The 15740-nt window shown below is 33.9% G+C and overlaps 1 protein-coding gene across 5 annotated transcripts; it reads right to left on the bottom strand.

Annotated features, from left to right (window-relative positions):
• Window positions 1-6295: 6295 nt before the first annotated feature.
• Window positions 6296-14730, bottom strand: LOC114288698 (succinate dehydrogenase assembly factor). Of its 5 annotated transcripts, none has more exons than XM_082882096.1 (6): window positions 14338-14730; window positions 11317-11400; window positions 10918-11015; window positions 9338-9412; window positions 8402-8504; window positions 6296-8307 (listed from the first exon to the last, which is right to left on the bottom strand). In XM_082882096.1, exons 1-2 carry the CDS (start codon window positions 14675-14677, stop codon window positions 11384-11386), a joined length of 357 nt encoding a protein of 118 aa, XP_082738222.1. In that variant the 5' UTR covers window positions 14678-14730; the 3' UTR covers window positions 6296-8307; window positions 8402-8504; window positions 9338-9412; window positions 10918-11015; window positions 11317-11383. The 5 variants fall into 5 exon arrangements, with proteins under 5 accessions (XP_082738222.1, XP_082738223.1, XP_082738225.1 ...); XM_082882097.1 differs by having other exon boundaries at window positions 8402-8490; XM_082882099.1 differs by having other exon boundaries at window positions 10918-11000.
• Window positions 14731-15740: the final 1010 nt, after the last annotated feature.

Here is a 15740-nt window from a genome sequence, read left to right as displayed (position 1 = left end):
AAATAATCACTAAGACGAAAGACTCCGATATTTGCTAATCCACACTGCTAATCCAACAGTGTGTACAGAATAAGACATACTAATCAAAAAACATACACTCCAAGATGAGTAATGACCACATAAAGCACACACATATTAACAGGTAATGGATATTCTTATCAATTCCAATATGCACCAAGGACCACTCAAAAATTTCAAGCTTGCAAAACCATACTAAGAAAATCTTTTTGGGATTTTTTTTTTTTAATAAAGCAAGACAAAAAAATGAACAAGCACCCATGTAATAACAAAACAAAAAACACACAGAAACCCAAAAACTAAAATGACAAAACAAATTAACACAAGTCAAGTTTTCTGACCCAAACTACTTTAGTATGAACAAAGTTGTGAACATTGCGGTTCTTGGGTGGTGTCTTGATGTTTTGGTTCCCTTTTCTTTCAATGGGAACCCGTCTCGACTTGGTTTCCAACATCCTATTTTTAGGTCTAGGCAAATACACTCTCCCATGCAACTTATAACAATAAGGACGAATATGACCATGCATACCACAATGATGACAAATAAAAATAGGGTGTACCTTCTTTTCTTTTACCTTACCAACTCTAGGAAGTTTGAGAAGTCTATCCTTATGTTGAATTTTTTGTTCTCTCTTTCCTTGAGTTCTTGTATCATGAGATGTGGAAGCACTCTATTTTTGCTCTTTCTTACCACCAAAGCCAATGCCACTCTTGTCAGAACAAATTTGTTGAGACCCAATAATATTGTCCAAAGTCTTTGAACCTTTGTTCCAAAGACCAATGGTAGTCATAGCACACTTGAGTTCTTCTTCTTTCTTGATGATTAGTTCTTCCAAGGCAAGTTGAGACATCTCGAGAGTTTCAATCTTTTCTTCATATGTTGCATAGATTTGTTGTAGCTCATTCCTCTCTGTGTCACAAGTCAAGAGTTTTGCACAAAGAGCTTGTCGATCATTAAAAATCTTAAGGGCATCATTCCTAGCCTCAGAAATCTCTTTCTTTAATTTGACATTCTCACTTTCATATGCTTTGAGTTTCGTAGTGAGTTTGTAATTCAATTTGGATAAGTTAAGAGACTCCTTATACAACTTTTCATAAGCTTGCTCAAGCTCTGCATCATCACTTTCCGAAGATTCATCATCAGTGGCATTCTCAACCGACCTCTTCGGATACTCTGTTCGTCCTTCAGTTTCAGAAGCCGCCATGAAAGCAAGGAATTGTTTATGTCCCTCTTCGCCTTGATCTTCGTTGTCACTTTCATCTTCATCAGATTCTGATTCATCATCCCAAGTGATGGCGAGGGCTTTTTTCTTCCTCAACCGAGTGGGGCATTCTTGAGCAAAGTGGCCAAATCCTTGGCATTCATAGCATTGGACTCTTTCAGAGTTCCCTTGTATCTTTCATTTCTCCTTCTTGGCTATAGAATTAATTTTGAGTTTATCTTTGCCTTTGGATTTATGAGTATGAGTAGATTCCAAAAGATTAGGATTCTTTTTCAAAAAAGATTTTTTAAATTGTTTAACAAAAGCAGCGGTAATCTTGGAATCTATCTCACAATCCTCATCAGAATCCTTTCCAACTCTATGAGCACTACTAAAAGCAATATCTTTTTGTTTCTTTTTGAAATTCCTATGTGCCTCATAAGTTTGGAGATTTCCAACCAACTGATCCAGCTTGAGGTTGTCAACATCTTGAGCCTCCTCAATAGCTGTAACTTTTGGTTGGAACCGATCGGGCAAGGATCTCAAAAATTTTTCCACAACTTTGGATTCTGGTATTTTTTCACCTAAATTGAAGCTGGAATTAACAATGTCACTCAACTTCGTATAAAATTCATCAAAGGTCTCACTATCTTTCATTGAAAGGTTTTCGAAACTAGATGTGAGCCTTTGAAGTTTTGAGCATTTCACCGAAGGAGTGCCCTCATGAATAGTTTTAAGATATCCCAAGCCTCTTTTGTGACTTCACAATTACAAATACGACTAAACTCTTCAGGTGTGACAGCGCAAAAGAGAGAATTGATAGCTTTACTATTCCAACTACTATTTTGGTAATCAATTGTGTCCCACTTTTCAATTGGTTTGGGAAAAGTTACTCTATCAACGGTAATTGTTGGTTCAGTCCATCCATACATGACAGATTGCCAAACTCTTTCATCAATAAATTTTAAAAACGATCTCATCCGAGCTTTCCAAAAAGAATAATTAGATCCGTCAAGTAGGGGTGGTCGAACCATAGAGTTTCCCTCACGAATTGAATCCATTATCACAAATCAAACAAGATCTGACTCAAAAGTTTTAAAAAACAAACGAGCAACCCGCTGTAATACCAATTGAAAAATCTAGAAATTCCCTAGATGTTGATTTGTGATTATGTATCAATTTTAAACAGTATATAACAATCTCAATCAAACAATCAAGACAAATCGACACAACGATTTTACGTGAAAAAATCACAATTGAACACCTCCAATTGTGATAAAAAAAAACCACGGGCAACAGCTACAAAACAATCTACTAAGAAGATATAAAGAAATTACACAGGTATACTCTCAATTACCTAGCGAATCCACGCCCGAATTGAACCAACCTCTATGTGTCTCTTCCAACCCCGTCTTCACCTCGGAATTGTCTTGACGATGAGCCACTCCGGAATCCACCAAAGTTTCAGGCTCGAATTCTTCAGAATCCACCGAAGAACAACACTCTCTTTAGTGTAGAATCAACAAACAAACCTTTGATGTATGCTTCTTCAACCATGAGTTGAATACTCAATCAAAACATCAAAGAAAACTAGCAAAATATCCCCAGATATAAACCTAAGAATCCAAAAAGAAGATCTGGAGGACTTGTTCAAGTATTGGGAGAAAACCATCTACTTATAGAAAACCAAAGTAATCCTAGTTTTGGAAGAAAACCAATGCCTTATAGAAATCCAAGAAACTGTGTTTGCGATCACCGCTCGAGCGCCCAACAGCCCGCTCGAGCGGCTTCAGCAAAATATGCGTGTGACAAAACAGAGGTCCACTCGAGCGCTAGAGAACCCGCTCGAGCGCGAAATCACACGGCTCAGTACTTTTACAGGCGACCAAAACTGCTGGAACCAGAGATTCTCCGCTCGAGCGGACAAGCAACTTGGAATGCATTTTTGCATTTTTCTTCGAGGGTGCCGCCCCCTGGACCCCCGTGAGCTAACCGGGCAGCTCAATCCACGTCATAATCAGCGAAGTGGCAATCTTGAAAGCATTAGCATCATAAGCTTCTCTGAAAGGCACAATTCGAGTTGGATTCGCATCTAAAAACTCATAGCCTCACTGAAATAAAAGTGCAAAAACAAATACAACTGAAAGAAGTTTTGTCAAACGGGATTGCCAAGAATAAAACCTAACAAAATTAATGTTGTAACATTTCTTATTACAACGTAACATTTACAACTCATCATTCATAAGAGCATCTCCAACAGTATAACCATTCTCCCTTTTTAGCCAAAGAAGCGAGCGTGGAAGGGTGAAAGACTGCTCCAACAAACTCGCTCAAGCATCGCTGAAATGGTTGTGAGCTACAATACCTTGCCAGGACAAGCGAGGTGCTGTTCATGGGCCTTCAATTTTTTATTTGTTTTTGCATCCTGAGTTTTGTTTTGGGTGGTAAAGTTGGGCCAAAAACCTTGGCCGGTCGTCTGGCCAGATGTCCACCTGGACGTCCGGCCCCCTTTTAGGCTAGACTGCTTCGGTTGCTATTATAATGGGCTGTTTAGGTGATATTTTGGGCTGAAATTAACACCTGATTAAGCATATTTTTTTCACTCCAAACATCATATGTGCTGTATTTTCACCTGATTAAGCATATTTTTTTCACTCCAAACATCATATGGGCTTAAATTAACACCTGAAGTTAGTTTATATATATATATATATATATATATGGGAAAGAAGGTAGTTAAAGTATAAAAATATTTTAATAGAAGATAGTTAAAGTAGATAGCCTTGTTGGACTGTATATTAAAAAAATGATTAGCTAAAATAGTATAGTGCAATTTTGAATAATTATTTTGACTATCCTTGCTAGAGATGTTCTAATATAACCACAGAGTTCATAACGTAAAATATATTAAAAAAAATTTAAAATTAAAAATTGAACATGTTAAAAGTTGTTATGAGCCAAAGTGGGAACGGTATTGTAAGCCTGGTCAACATTTGTTATACTATCTCCGGTCTACTCTTGTCGCCAAACCAATACAAATCAAAGGTTGTTCTTTGCTAGTTACATGCCTCTCCTTGTTCATGCTCACGTTCTTGTTCTTATCCTCTTTTGTGTAAATTGTTGTTGTAATGGTAACAATGATCAAAATCAGCAGCAACAACAACTCAAGAACACTACTAATTTATTTTTTAACATAAAAAACACTACTATTGAATCCTTAATATTGTAATCTAATGTATTAGTAAAGTTGTCAGGAGTTAGAGAATGAAGAGGAAGGGTGGAGCAATTATTCCTTTGTATTCCCACATCCACCAGACTGATATGGTGCTGCTGTAGTTGATAGCCTGCACGTAGTATTTACCAGACAACAAGTATAGTACTGTCTGATTGTTCTGGCACTCAAGTTCCAAATACTTAATTCCACAGTTGTCGTGTGGGTTAGATTTTAGTCAAAAGGGACAGGTGATGTTATGGATATCTCCACAATAAGAAGAATAAGGATTGTTCTTGTGGTGGAGTTCACTGCTGGAAAATCTACTTTTAGCGGCGTTTAAAAAATGCCGCTATAGGTATTAAAAACGTCGTTAATTCTTTTCGTGACGTTTAATGCTAAACGTCGACAATGCGGCCGTCGCTATAGCTTCATGACGTTTGGAAAACGTCATCATATTACTATAGGCGTCGTTTTTAAAAACGCCGCCAAATATCCCACAAATGATACTATGACATCACTATGATTTTAGCGACGTTTTCAAAACGTCGTCGCATCTTTTTTAAAAAACTTACCGTTAGCATTAGAGTTTAGGTGGCGTTTTCAAAAACGCCATGATATCCTTTTTTTTTTAATATAACATGAACAAGGCCTATTGATGTAGTAATAAATAAGAGGGCAGCCTAAATAATAATAGATATATACGGTTTTAGAAACACATAAACGAAAAAATTTAAGCTCAAAGCATTAATCTTTACATCTATACTATATATTAAGCAAAAAGGAGTTTTTAACCTCCAAGCCTTGTAGGAGCTCTAATATCTCAATCTAAATTTCCTGATTTTTTGATTTTTTTTTTTTATAAAAAAACCTTAGCATTTATTAACTTCTCCCAACCTCCAAGCCTTACCCTCATAATAACACTTTAATGCATTAAGAACAAGCATAAAAAAAATTCCTTGAAAAGTCCAACACACATGAATTCTTTGAAAAGTCCCAACACATATAATTATTATCCCTCATAATAATAATTTAATGCATTAAGAACAATCATAAAAAAAATTTCTTGAAAAGTCCAACACATATGATTATTATCAAAATATTACACTTTAATATAATATAGAAAAGAAAAAAAAAAAGAAGACATTTAAAAAAAAATAAATATTTAAAAATCACAATTCACATATATAGAAATAATTGTGAAGTATGCATGAATTCCTTAAAAAATCCAACACATATGATTATTATCCCTCATAATAACATTTTAATACATTAAGAACAAGCATAAAAAAAATTTCCTTGAAAAGTCCAACACTTATGAATTCCTTAAAAAATCCAACACATATGATTATTATCAAAATATTAAATTTTAATAAAATATAAAAAAAGAAAAAAAACATTTAAAAAAAAATAAGAAGACAAAGTGGTGAAACACAACCCGTGCATAGCACGGGTGATATGCTAATATATATTAAGAAAAGTGGGATTTCTAACCCTTAAGTTTTGTAGGAGTTCCAATATCTCAATCTTAATTTTCTAAATTTTATATTTAAAAGAAAAAAAAAACCTCAACATTTATTAATTTGGTCAAAATCCCCTGATCAGCATTTATTAATTTTTTTCAATCCACATGTCTTTTCACATGCCTGCATGTATTGATTTGGTCAAAATTCCCTGATCAGCATTTAAATCCTCTCATACAAATAATTATAGATACAACTCGTGCATAGTTACTGCAGTACTCTTTTCAACTTCTCACATACACTATGATTAGTGATAAGATTGTTAAATTATTCTTATAAAAAATCTTAAAAAATATAATTTATATATTAAAAAAATTTAAAACAAATATAAATATTAATAATTATCTTGTGCATAGCACGGGTGATAGGCTAGTTCTTACAAACTCCTAAGGCCTTGTTAAATAAAGATTTAAAAAACAAAAGGTTGGGTCAAGAGGGTCTCATCAGAGAGTAAAATCCATTTTTCTGGTGTAGCCAATTTTGGGTCGGGTTGTTATCTGCTGTGGGAATCCTGATGATGCTACAGCAGTTGCAAATAGTTGTGGAGGATTGATGAATGGCCTTTGCTGATTGTTGCTCATTGACAAGGAGAGGTGATTGCCTCCGGTGGTGGCTCCAATCTGACCTCCATTGCTGCTGCTGCTAGGATACTGAACCTACAACTACACGATTAAAACAATTTATTAGCCGGTCTAATTAATTAACCCAGTTATACCCAACTGATGAAATGGGTTTCAATACAGACTTGATAGTTTGATGAGGGTGAAACCACATGAAGCATTGAGTTTTCACTCTCATTAACGAATTGCCCGGGTCTCAATGAACATTGCATGTGGGTTCGGCTCAGAAGTTGCACTGTCTCGGTCTCATTGTACCCTTCTCTTCTGTAGGAATTAATTCTATATGGTTCTTGTTGAATATTGAGCTGGGTTCACATTAATATAAGTTATGGAAATTATTAATATTATTAGAATAAATAGTTCAATTAAAGAAATTATTAATATTATTAAGCTGGATTAATAATAGCTTCTTCTAAGAATTTAGTCGGTGTAGAATGACCTAGAAGCCTTCAATTCTAGTCAGGCAAAGAATAACACAAGCCAAGCTGAAATGAAACATGGCATAACAAAAAAATCTACTCTAATGCACAATATCAAAGTTGTGCAGATTTCTCCATAAAGCAAAGGCATGGAAGAGCTTTTTAGAAGAAATTATAACAAATGTGCTACGTACAGGTTCTAAACATACTTTATTTTCTCTCTTTTCATGCTGCAATTTATATTAGTACCTATTACGTCCCACAAAACATTCTATTCAATTTATAGACTTCGCTTAATATTAATTTATCTCTTTTCGCCCTTAAGAGCCTGAGACCAGAATAACAATTATATCCTGCGTAAAATCTATTATATCTTCACTTCTCTCCAATCTTATACAGAACAGGGATCTGATATGAAATCTATATTGGTATCACAATCAATAGTGCATTGAGTCATTAAATATTAAAAGCAGAAGTACTGTATAGTAAATGTTAAACAAATAGAGCTCCAAAAACAAACAAACAAACAAAAAATAAAAATTTTGAAAAGAGTTGTAAACAATGTAATATCGCTTTACCGGTACTTCCAAGCCCAATGTTCTCACTCAATTTGATCTATAATTTCCATTTCCACAACTCCATCATACCGGTTTTTCTACATACTCAAATCCTAATTTCAAGCTAGAATTATCAGAGCTGCCATTACAGTATCTTGAGTACGGCAATATTATCTATACCAGATCCCAACAAATTAAGCTGAAATTTTAACAACTAAACACAAAAATTCGCAGTTTCAATTTCGGTAAACAAACCACAAACAAGTGCAAAGAGCAAGAGACATTTCAAGGACGCAAAAACAATCGATTTCAAGCGAGTAAAGCCGTGAAGTGAAGAATAGAACTAACCTTTTCTTGCTGGAGACCATTCGTCGATATTAAGATGTGAAGTTAAAGCTGCTAGAATACCATACTGGAATTGGAATTGGAAAGTAATTTCACAGCTCAATAGAAGTTAACAACTATGATAAAACCATAAGTGTAATTTAATACTTATCGTAAAACTCAATTAACTTGTTGTAAAACTCTTCAAAACTATATTTTGAAAACACTATTTCATACTTGAAGTTGTGTTGTCAAAATACGCTTTTCTAATTTCCTCAACTTATTTTTCTTTTTTATTTTATTTATGTTTTTATTCCAAGATTGGTTTCATAGCAAATATCTCTTTCTTCGACTCATCAAAACAATTATCTACTAACTGCTCAAGGACAGATTTTCCTTCCTTGTACTTTTGGCTCTTTTCATGGGCAGTCTCCTGAAAATAAAAACGTAAAGTAATTAAACACCACAGTCAATTCAACTAAACACGTGCAAACCATAATCTTAAGAACTCTGCCTCATGCTCTTACGTATTTCCATCCCAAAATTGATCCACACCCAACGTAGAAAATGTCAGCAACAGTGTGCAATCTAGTCATCAAAATTCTTTCTTCTCCCTCTGTGACATTCACTCTGTCAGATATAAAGAAGCAAGACAAAACATAAGAACAATGAAATGTCAATGTACAACATCAACGACTTAAAATGTTACAAAGAGCATATAATTTAGCATGCCAATCCATTGCATCCTCAATTCTCCAATTCCCAGTTTTGTTGCTGAATTCTGATAATCTCACACTTCCATAATCATATTTTTTCTCACATTTGAACATGAAAGAAGTGAAGAATAAGATTGAGAAACTAATGCTTTAAGACAATCAAATACTTATCTTCGATTGGAAGTGTAGACTCATTCACATTCTTTGTATGAGTGTTCTTGGAGATGCAAGATTAAGCATTAAAAACATAAGGAAGATCAAATTATATTACAAAATTATCTATTAATTTGGGAGGCAACAAGAGAATCACATCAAATTTATTATTTTAGACAGCCCTAATACAAACGAGCACATGTAATAGCATGAAATAACGAGGCAAAACAAAAACCAATAGCATGTAAATTATTTGTAAAGTTGAGTGACTTATAGTGACTCCTGCACGAACCACAAATTTGTGTGGAACATTATTCACACCAAGTGAGATTTGAAAAATTTTAATGCTATACATCAAAGTCTTAATGGACGAATTAAATACGCCAAGAGAAAGAATGCACGTGGCAGTTCTACAGAAAAACTACCTTTTCATCACCCCTAATGATAAAGTACTGATATATTACAACTACTTAAATAAAAAGAGTGAAAAGGCAAGTAATAACACGCTTTCTTGCATAAAGCTCACACAAGCTTTTGATAACCAGCACAATAAAATTAGATCTCAGATGGTTATAAACAAAAATTCAATCTAACCTCGGACAGTAATCTGCTGCCAATTTTTCCAATTATGGTTTTAAATATACACATTTCTTGCACCAGCTTGCCATCCTACAAATCCAAGTAAATTCACATGACAACCCAACTCAATTCAATATAAGAGGAATCATAATCCTACAAATAAAAAAGCAAGGGAAAAAATTCCACAAAAAAATAAATAGTAAAGAAACAAAACAAAAACTGAAAAAAACTGTCATCACATCATAGCATGACCTTTCCACCAACAATCATCAATGGAACTTTTGTCTCAAAAGGTTTTACTGACCATACTTGTTATTCCTAGTTGACAATCAATAGAACTTTTGTCTCGTGGCTTAACCTATCAACCCTAGTTGTTATTCCATCAAATGTTCATATTTTATCTTTAAACCAGTAAAAGAGAAATCCATTGCAAAAAAAAAAGAAAAAAAGAAGTGGCAGCATGTCGGGATGCTATTGATATCTCATCAAATTAAGAGGCGGTGCATATGACCATAACATGATACCCAACCTTAAGTACTCAGTAATTGTAAAAACATGATACCTGATATTCCTAAACACCGACATCCAAAGTTCTGAAAAGCGGTTGCGGTCACCGTAACGGTGGCGGTGACGCGGTTGCGGTTGCGGGGTGTAAAGGCCGTAGTGTAACTGTTGCGGTAACCGGAACCGTGAATTTTTTTATTTTTTGCACAATTTGAAAAAAACTTATAGATACGCATATTTTTTTTCCATGATCATATTTATTGGGTTAAAAATAAATATTGATCAATTTTTGTAATTTTTTAAGTATGATCCAATATATTTCATATTTTTAAATCACTATAAACTGAGTTTTTTACATTTTATTTTAATAATTAATGATTTTATATTATACAAAAAATCAATCACTAACTATTATATATAAGATAAACAATGACAAAAGTAAGAGAATAAATAAGAGCCTAAATATATATATATATATATATATATATATATACATATTTTAACAAAGCCAAATAGATAGTAACCACACTTATTATTATTATTATTATTATTTTCAAACAATATATATATAGACACACACAAATCAATAACATGTTCTTCATCTTCCCTCTTCTCTCTCTCTATCTCTTGCTCTTCCATTTTCTCTCTTTATCTTCCCTCTTCTCTCTCTCTATCTCTTGCTCCTCCATTTTCTCTCTTTATCTTCCCTCTTCTCTCTATCCCTCTTCTCCTATTTTCAGTTTTTTTTTGTATTTTTTCGAAAGAAACAGTTTGGAACCGTTACGTAACGGTGCTTAACAGGCCGTTACGACTGTTACGGCACCGCTACGACTACTACAGTAGCCGCTACAGCCAACACACCTGTGAATCTCAATCACACTGCAAAAGCGGCCGTAACGGGTGGCGGTAACCGCCAAAACCGTTACGTAACGGCGTTACGTAACGGTTGCGGCCGCTTTTTAAAACCTTGACGACATCACTCCCGGCATCTCTGTTTCCATTTTTTCAATACAAAAACAATTTGAGAGTCATGGATATGAATTAATCAAATGATGAGAAATTGTTATAGTACTAGTTTCATCAATATGTACCGGCTAGTTGGGAAGCTTGGTCCTCTGTCATCTTGGCTGCAAAGCCTCTGAAACCATGTCTGTAGCTGTATATATGAGATGCTCTGGCTTGTTCAACATTGTATCACAACATAGTCATCAATAGAACACAATGCGATCAACACAACCAATATTACCTACCAACACCAATTTGTATTTCAACCTTGAAAATGACTAGAATTTGATGTGGATCAGATAAGGGCATATTAAAGTTGGGGTAAGAGTATATCAGCCAATACTGTTCGATATCATCTTATAAATAAATCTAGCATTCAACAAAGCCATTTGAAGATAAAGAAGAAGAATGCAAGAGCAACAAAATTTGAGTGTGAAAACATTTATTTACAATTCAAGAAGGGAAGAAAAGAGCACTGGGCTGACCTTCCTTTATGAATAGCAGTAAGCATTTGGTGGTTCTGCAACAAAATTTCATCCCGGTCATGACCATCTATAGACTACATACACCTGCATATAATTTTAAAGAGATAAGGGAAAGAACTTGAAATTTTCATCAGAGTATCCACCAAGCTCATGAAACATCACAACACAGCCCAATTACACACCTTAGAAGAAAAACAGAAGCCAACTTCAGCAAGAAAAAGGCAAAGAAATAGATTAACAATATGACTACTATTAGTAGTAGTAACAGTATTTCTTGATGAAACCATTTCCAAGTCTCAAACTGGTTTCCATAATTTTTTTAGAAGAAAATTTGTCTATCACTACAACTAGATTTATCAGGTTTTTTTTTTTTTTTTCTTTTCTTTCCTTCTTTTCTAAAAAATCCTTTAAAACACTAATTGTAAACCCAAGCACAAGTCTAAAAATATAGAAAATAAATTATTATTTTTAAATATTCTGGGAATAATTACCAATAAATGTAAAAACGATGATGATCGAGGCTTTAATCAATGCATCGCCAAAGCCCTAATGGGAATCAGGAAGGAGTCATCTCTCTCTCTCTCTCTCTCTCTCTCTCTCTCTCTCTCTCGCGCGCGCGCGCTAAAACTCTCAACGTCATCAACTTGAAATGCAAGAAACTCACCGATTTTTTCTAGATCCATTTTCCATCAAAGTAAAGGAAAGAAAACACATACGTATCTTTCGTAACCATGGGAAACTTCTCTGCACATTCAATCGAAACGTTGAGATCTTTCGTTATCTGACCAAACTCGACGGGAATGAAGAGCTTGAGAGAGAGAGAGAGAGAATACGAAACTGAGAGAGAGACAGTGGTGCTCCCCTTAGTAGACGATGGTGCTCGCTCCCCTCGCCGGTGCAGATAGTGGAGGTGGTGGAGCTTCGAAATCTCGAAATCGAAATCGCCAATCGCTCTGAGATTGGATCTGAGATGAATCACCAATCGCTCTGAGATTGGATCTGAGAAAAATCACCAATCGCTCTGAGATTGTATCAAACAGGGCTGAAGAAGGTTGATTCGATCGGTTAAGAGAAATTAGGGCTTAGAGAGGGTTGAGAGAGAGAAAGAGAGCGAGACCCAGAGCGTGAGTGAGAGAGTAAGGGAATGTTTTGGGTCCTCAGGCTCAAAATAAGACATTTGAAATGAGAGAGAGAGAGCGTGGGAGAGTTAAGACATTCAAAGGCGTTTTAAACGCCTTCTTCTATCAAAACGGTACCATTTTATTTTTTAAAAATTGTGACGTTTATCAGACGTCGTTAAATATTAAAAAAGACGGCATTTAAAAAACGCCATTAAATCTCACTTTTCTTGTAGTGGTTGTTAGGGTTACCCTTAACAACCACACCCTACTTGTCAAGGGTGAAGTCAAGATTTCATCCTGAAGGGGGGCCAATGAAAATTCAATAGAAAAGTTTCACACAAAATACATGATTTGTAAATGAAAACAAACATTCATAAATACAATAGGAAAAGAAATTGTCGAAAAGTTTATTTTATGGGCTCAAATTAAGTGTACATTGATAGCAAAATGCCTTTTAAGTGAAACCTCAAGAGATTGGCCTAGTGGCAAGACCTTGGGTCTTGGGGGTGTGCTCCCTCCAAGGTTCACAGATTGAAACCTTTTAGGTGCTAACAATTCCTTAGGTTCATCGGACTGGAGGAAAACCCTTGAATTAATCGTGGTACACTTGCGGGAAACTCCTTGCTGAGGGTTGTACATCCCTGGGAATTAGTCGAGCTTTGATCCGGACATCCCAGTGTCAATCCAAAAAAAAAATGCCTTTTAAGTGAAGAGTGAACAATCCCCGAAGCCATAATAAATATTTAAAATAAAAACTCAAAATTTTATCAGAAGAAATTGTGATATGAAAATAAAATGTATAATCGTATCGAATAGAAAAAGGAAGAAATCTCCACTAGAATAATATATATTTAATGAAATATCCAAACACAAACCATAAGTGAGAGTTCTAGGGCTATAATCATTGTGAATTGTTCTCACTCCTTTTGTCCTATTTATAGAAATGGAGCATTGATTTAAAAGTTTTGTAAAACAACAACACAATTTTACCTTTTAAAATACAAAGACAAAGATATCAAATTCTATATATCACAGCCTACACACACAAAAAACTTTCATTAAAATTTATATAGGGCAATACATGAATTGTAAATTTAATTGATTAACGGTTATAATGCTGTGGAGGTTCTCAAGTGAGTTGTAAAGTCTTCACATTATATTATATAAGAAAAAATATTTCAAGATGAAGGTGGTAAGGAGAAATATCATTGGTTATAACCTAGGAGAGTAGGTCCTTTGCACTATACTATATATAGGATTTTCAAAAATCAAGGGAGGCCATGGCATCCAGGCCACCCTCTCCCTCCCGAGTAAATATTGGATATAACAGATTACGTGATTGTATCACTATTCAATAAATAATTTTATTTTATGATAGAGACCACAATATTATTGAGTTAAAGAAAGACGAGACTTGTCCATCTAACTTCATTTGCAGCCTTTTTTATTGACCGATGACACCATGTAAAATAATGTCACCGTTACCCTCAATATTTTCCCCTCCCCTCACCCCGAAGAGGTTATTTGCTTGTGATGGAGCAATGCTCCACATCCTTTAAATTATCACTTGACACTCGTCAAGTTCTCTCTAAAATCCAACAATTAACATCAAGATGGGGCACCACATAGTGATATAACAAAATTAAGAACATGAATCATCAACAACTCGGACAATTTTACTAGTAATAACTATAAACAATCAATACCGCAAAAAAAGTAACAAGAATATAATTGATTGATTCAATCAATCATTTTTATTCATTAATTTGATCATTACACTCAACCAAAATATAAACCTAACATCACATTTCAAGTTCCTAAATCCATCAAGATTTCAATATAAATAATAACAACCAAACAATCAATCAATCAAAAAGTACTTAGAAATCAGAGCACCGACCGTTTCGCTCCCAATCGCCGTAACGAGTGGGCTCGGGACCTCTAGGTCCTCCAATCTCACCGGTCTCTTTGTTCATATCAAAGTCGTCATCTTCATCTTCGTCTTCGTTGTCGTTGTCCTTTTCGTTTTGCATCTTCTCTTTGATTTCTGATTCCTGTTCTTCAAGCTTTTTAGGGTTAACTTGATCTTCTTGTTGAATCTGAGTCGAAGAGCAGATGAGTCGCCTCGCCGAGTGCGAACCGGAGAGAGTTACCGATTCAGATCTCGCGTAGGGAAGAACCAATTTGGGAGCAGATAGCTTGATTAGTGATGAGAATAGACGGCCCTGATTGCTCGCCATTTCTTCTTTCTCTTCCTGATCTCCTTCAGCTCACTTACCTTCTTTTATGCTGGAAGAGGACCGACTGATTGTATGCATCGCACCGTTCGGTGTCCTGCGCGATGGAACGTTAACCCTTGGATGTATAATTGATGTTTGATCTTTTAGATTTTAGATTTTTTGGTGTTTGCAAAATAATTTAGATTTTTTTTAAAATTACATTTTGACCATTTATTTTTGATTATTTTCTCACTTTAACTTTTTAAAGTTGTATTTGATTCATAAATTTTGGAAAGAATTTGGAAAGAAAAAAAAATTAGGTGAAATGTTAATAAAATATTGAGTGTATTTGGTTTCAATTTTTTAAAAATTGTATTTTGGTTTTTGTTTTTTTTATTTTTAGTGAATATTTTTAAAATTTTAAGCAATTTTTTTACTTTTTTAAAATACATCTTACTTACATATATCTAAAAAGTAAAATACTTGTCAAAAATATTTTAAAAAATTAATAAATACACAAGAATACGAAAATGTATCAAATTCTCATATTTTTTTGTATTATTGAAATTTAGTGAATTTTCTAAAGAATTTTTTCACAAATATATACTTTTTAAATGTATTTATGTTAGGTGTATCTAAAAATTAAAAAAATTGCTTAGAATATTAACAAAATTCAGTAAAAATAAAAAAAAATTAAAAAAAAAGGAAAATAAAAAATTTTAATTTTCTGAAAAGTGATTCTTGAAAATCCAAACCAAACAAGCTGATTATATTTCACTTACTTTTTTTTCTTCTTCTTTTTTTTCTAAAAAATTCCTCCCTAAATCTATGAATTAAACACTTTGTAAAGGTTTTTTTCGTATTACTTTTGCCCTTTTATGTTTTAAATTATTTTTAAATTACTCTTAAAATTAATTTTTGTTTAAAATTAAACAAAAAAAATCACGTTAATTGGTACATGATATATATATATATATATATATATATATATATATATTGCGTGGATATATTGTTATATTGAAATTTGAGTTTGTGTAAAAAAATGTGAGTTATATATAATAAAATATTTTTATATACTGTATCT

The sequence above is a fragment of the Camellia sinensis genome, chromosome 8, assembly GCF_055761805.1.
Source record: "Camellia sinensis isolate YWXY chromosome 8, ASM5576180v1, whole genome shotgun sequence".
Lineage (NCBI taxonomy): Eukaryota > Viridiplantae > Streptophyta > Magnoliopsida > Ericales > Theaceae > Camellia > Camellia sinensis.
Note: the sequence above shows the minus strand (reverse complement) of the source record. Positions and strands in the feature narration are given on the sequence as shown.

Bases quoted from the DNA above. Each gene is read 5' to 3' on its own strand.
- LOC114288698 (XM_082882096.1), bottom strand. From the start codon at position 14,677: ATGGCGAGCAATCAGGGCCGTCTATTCTCATCACTAATCAAGCTATCT.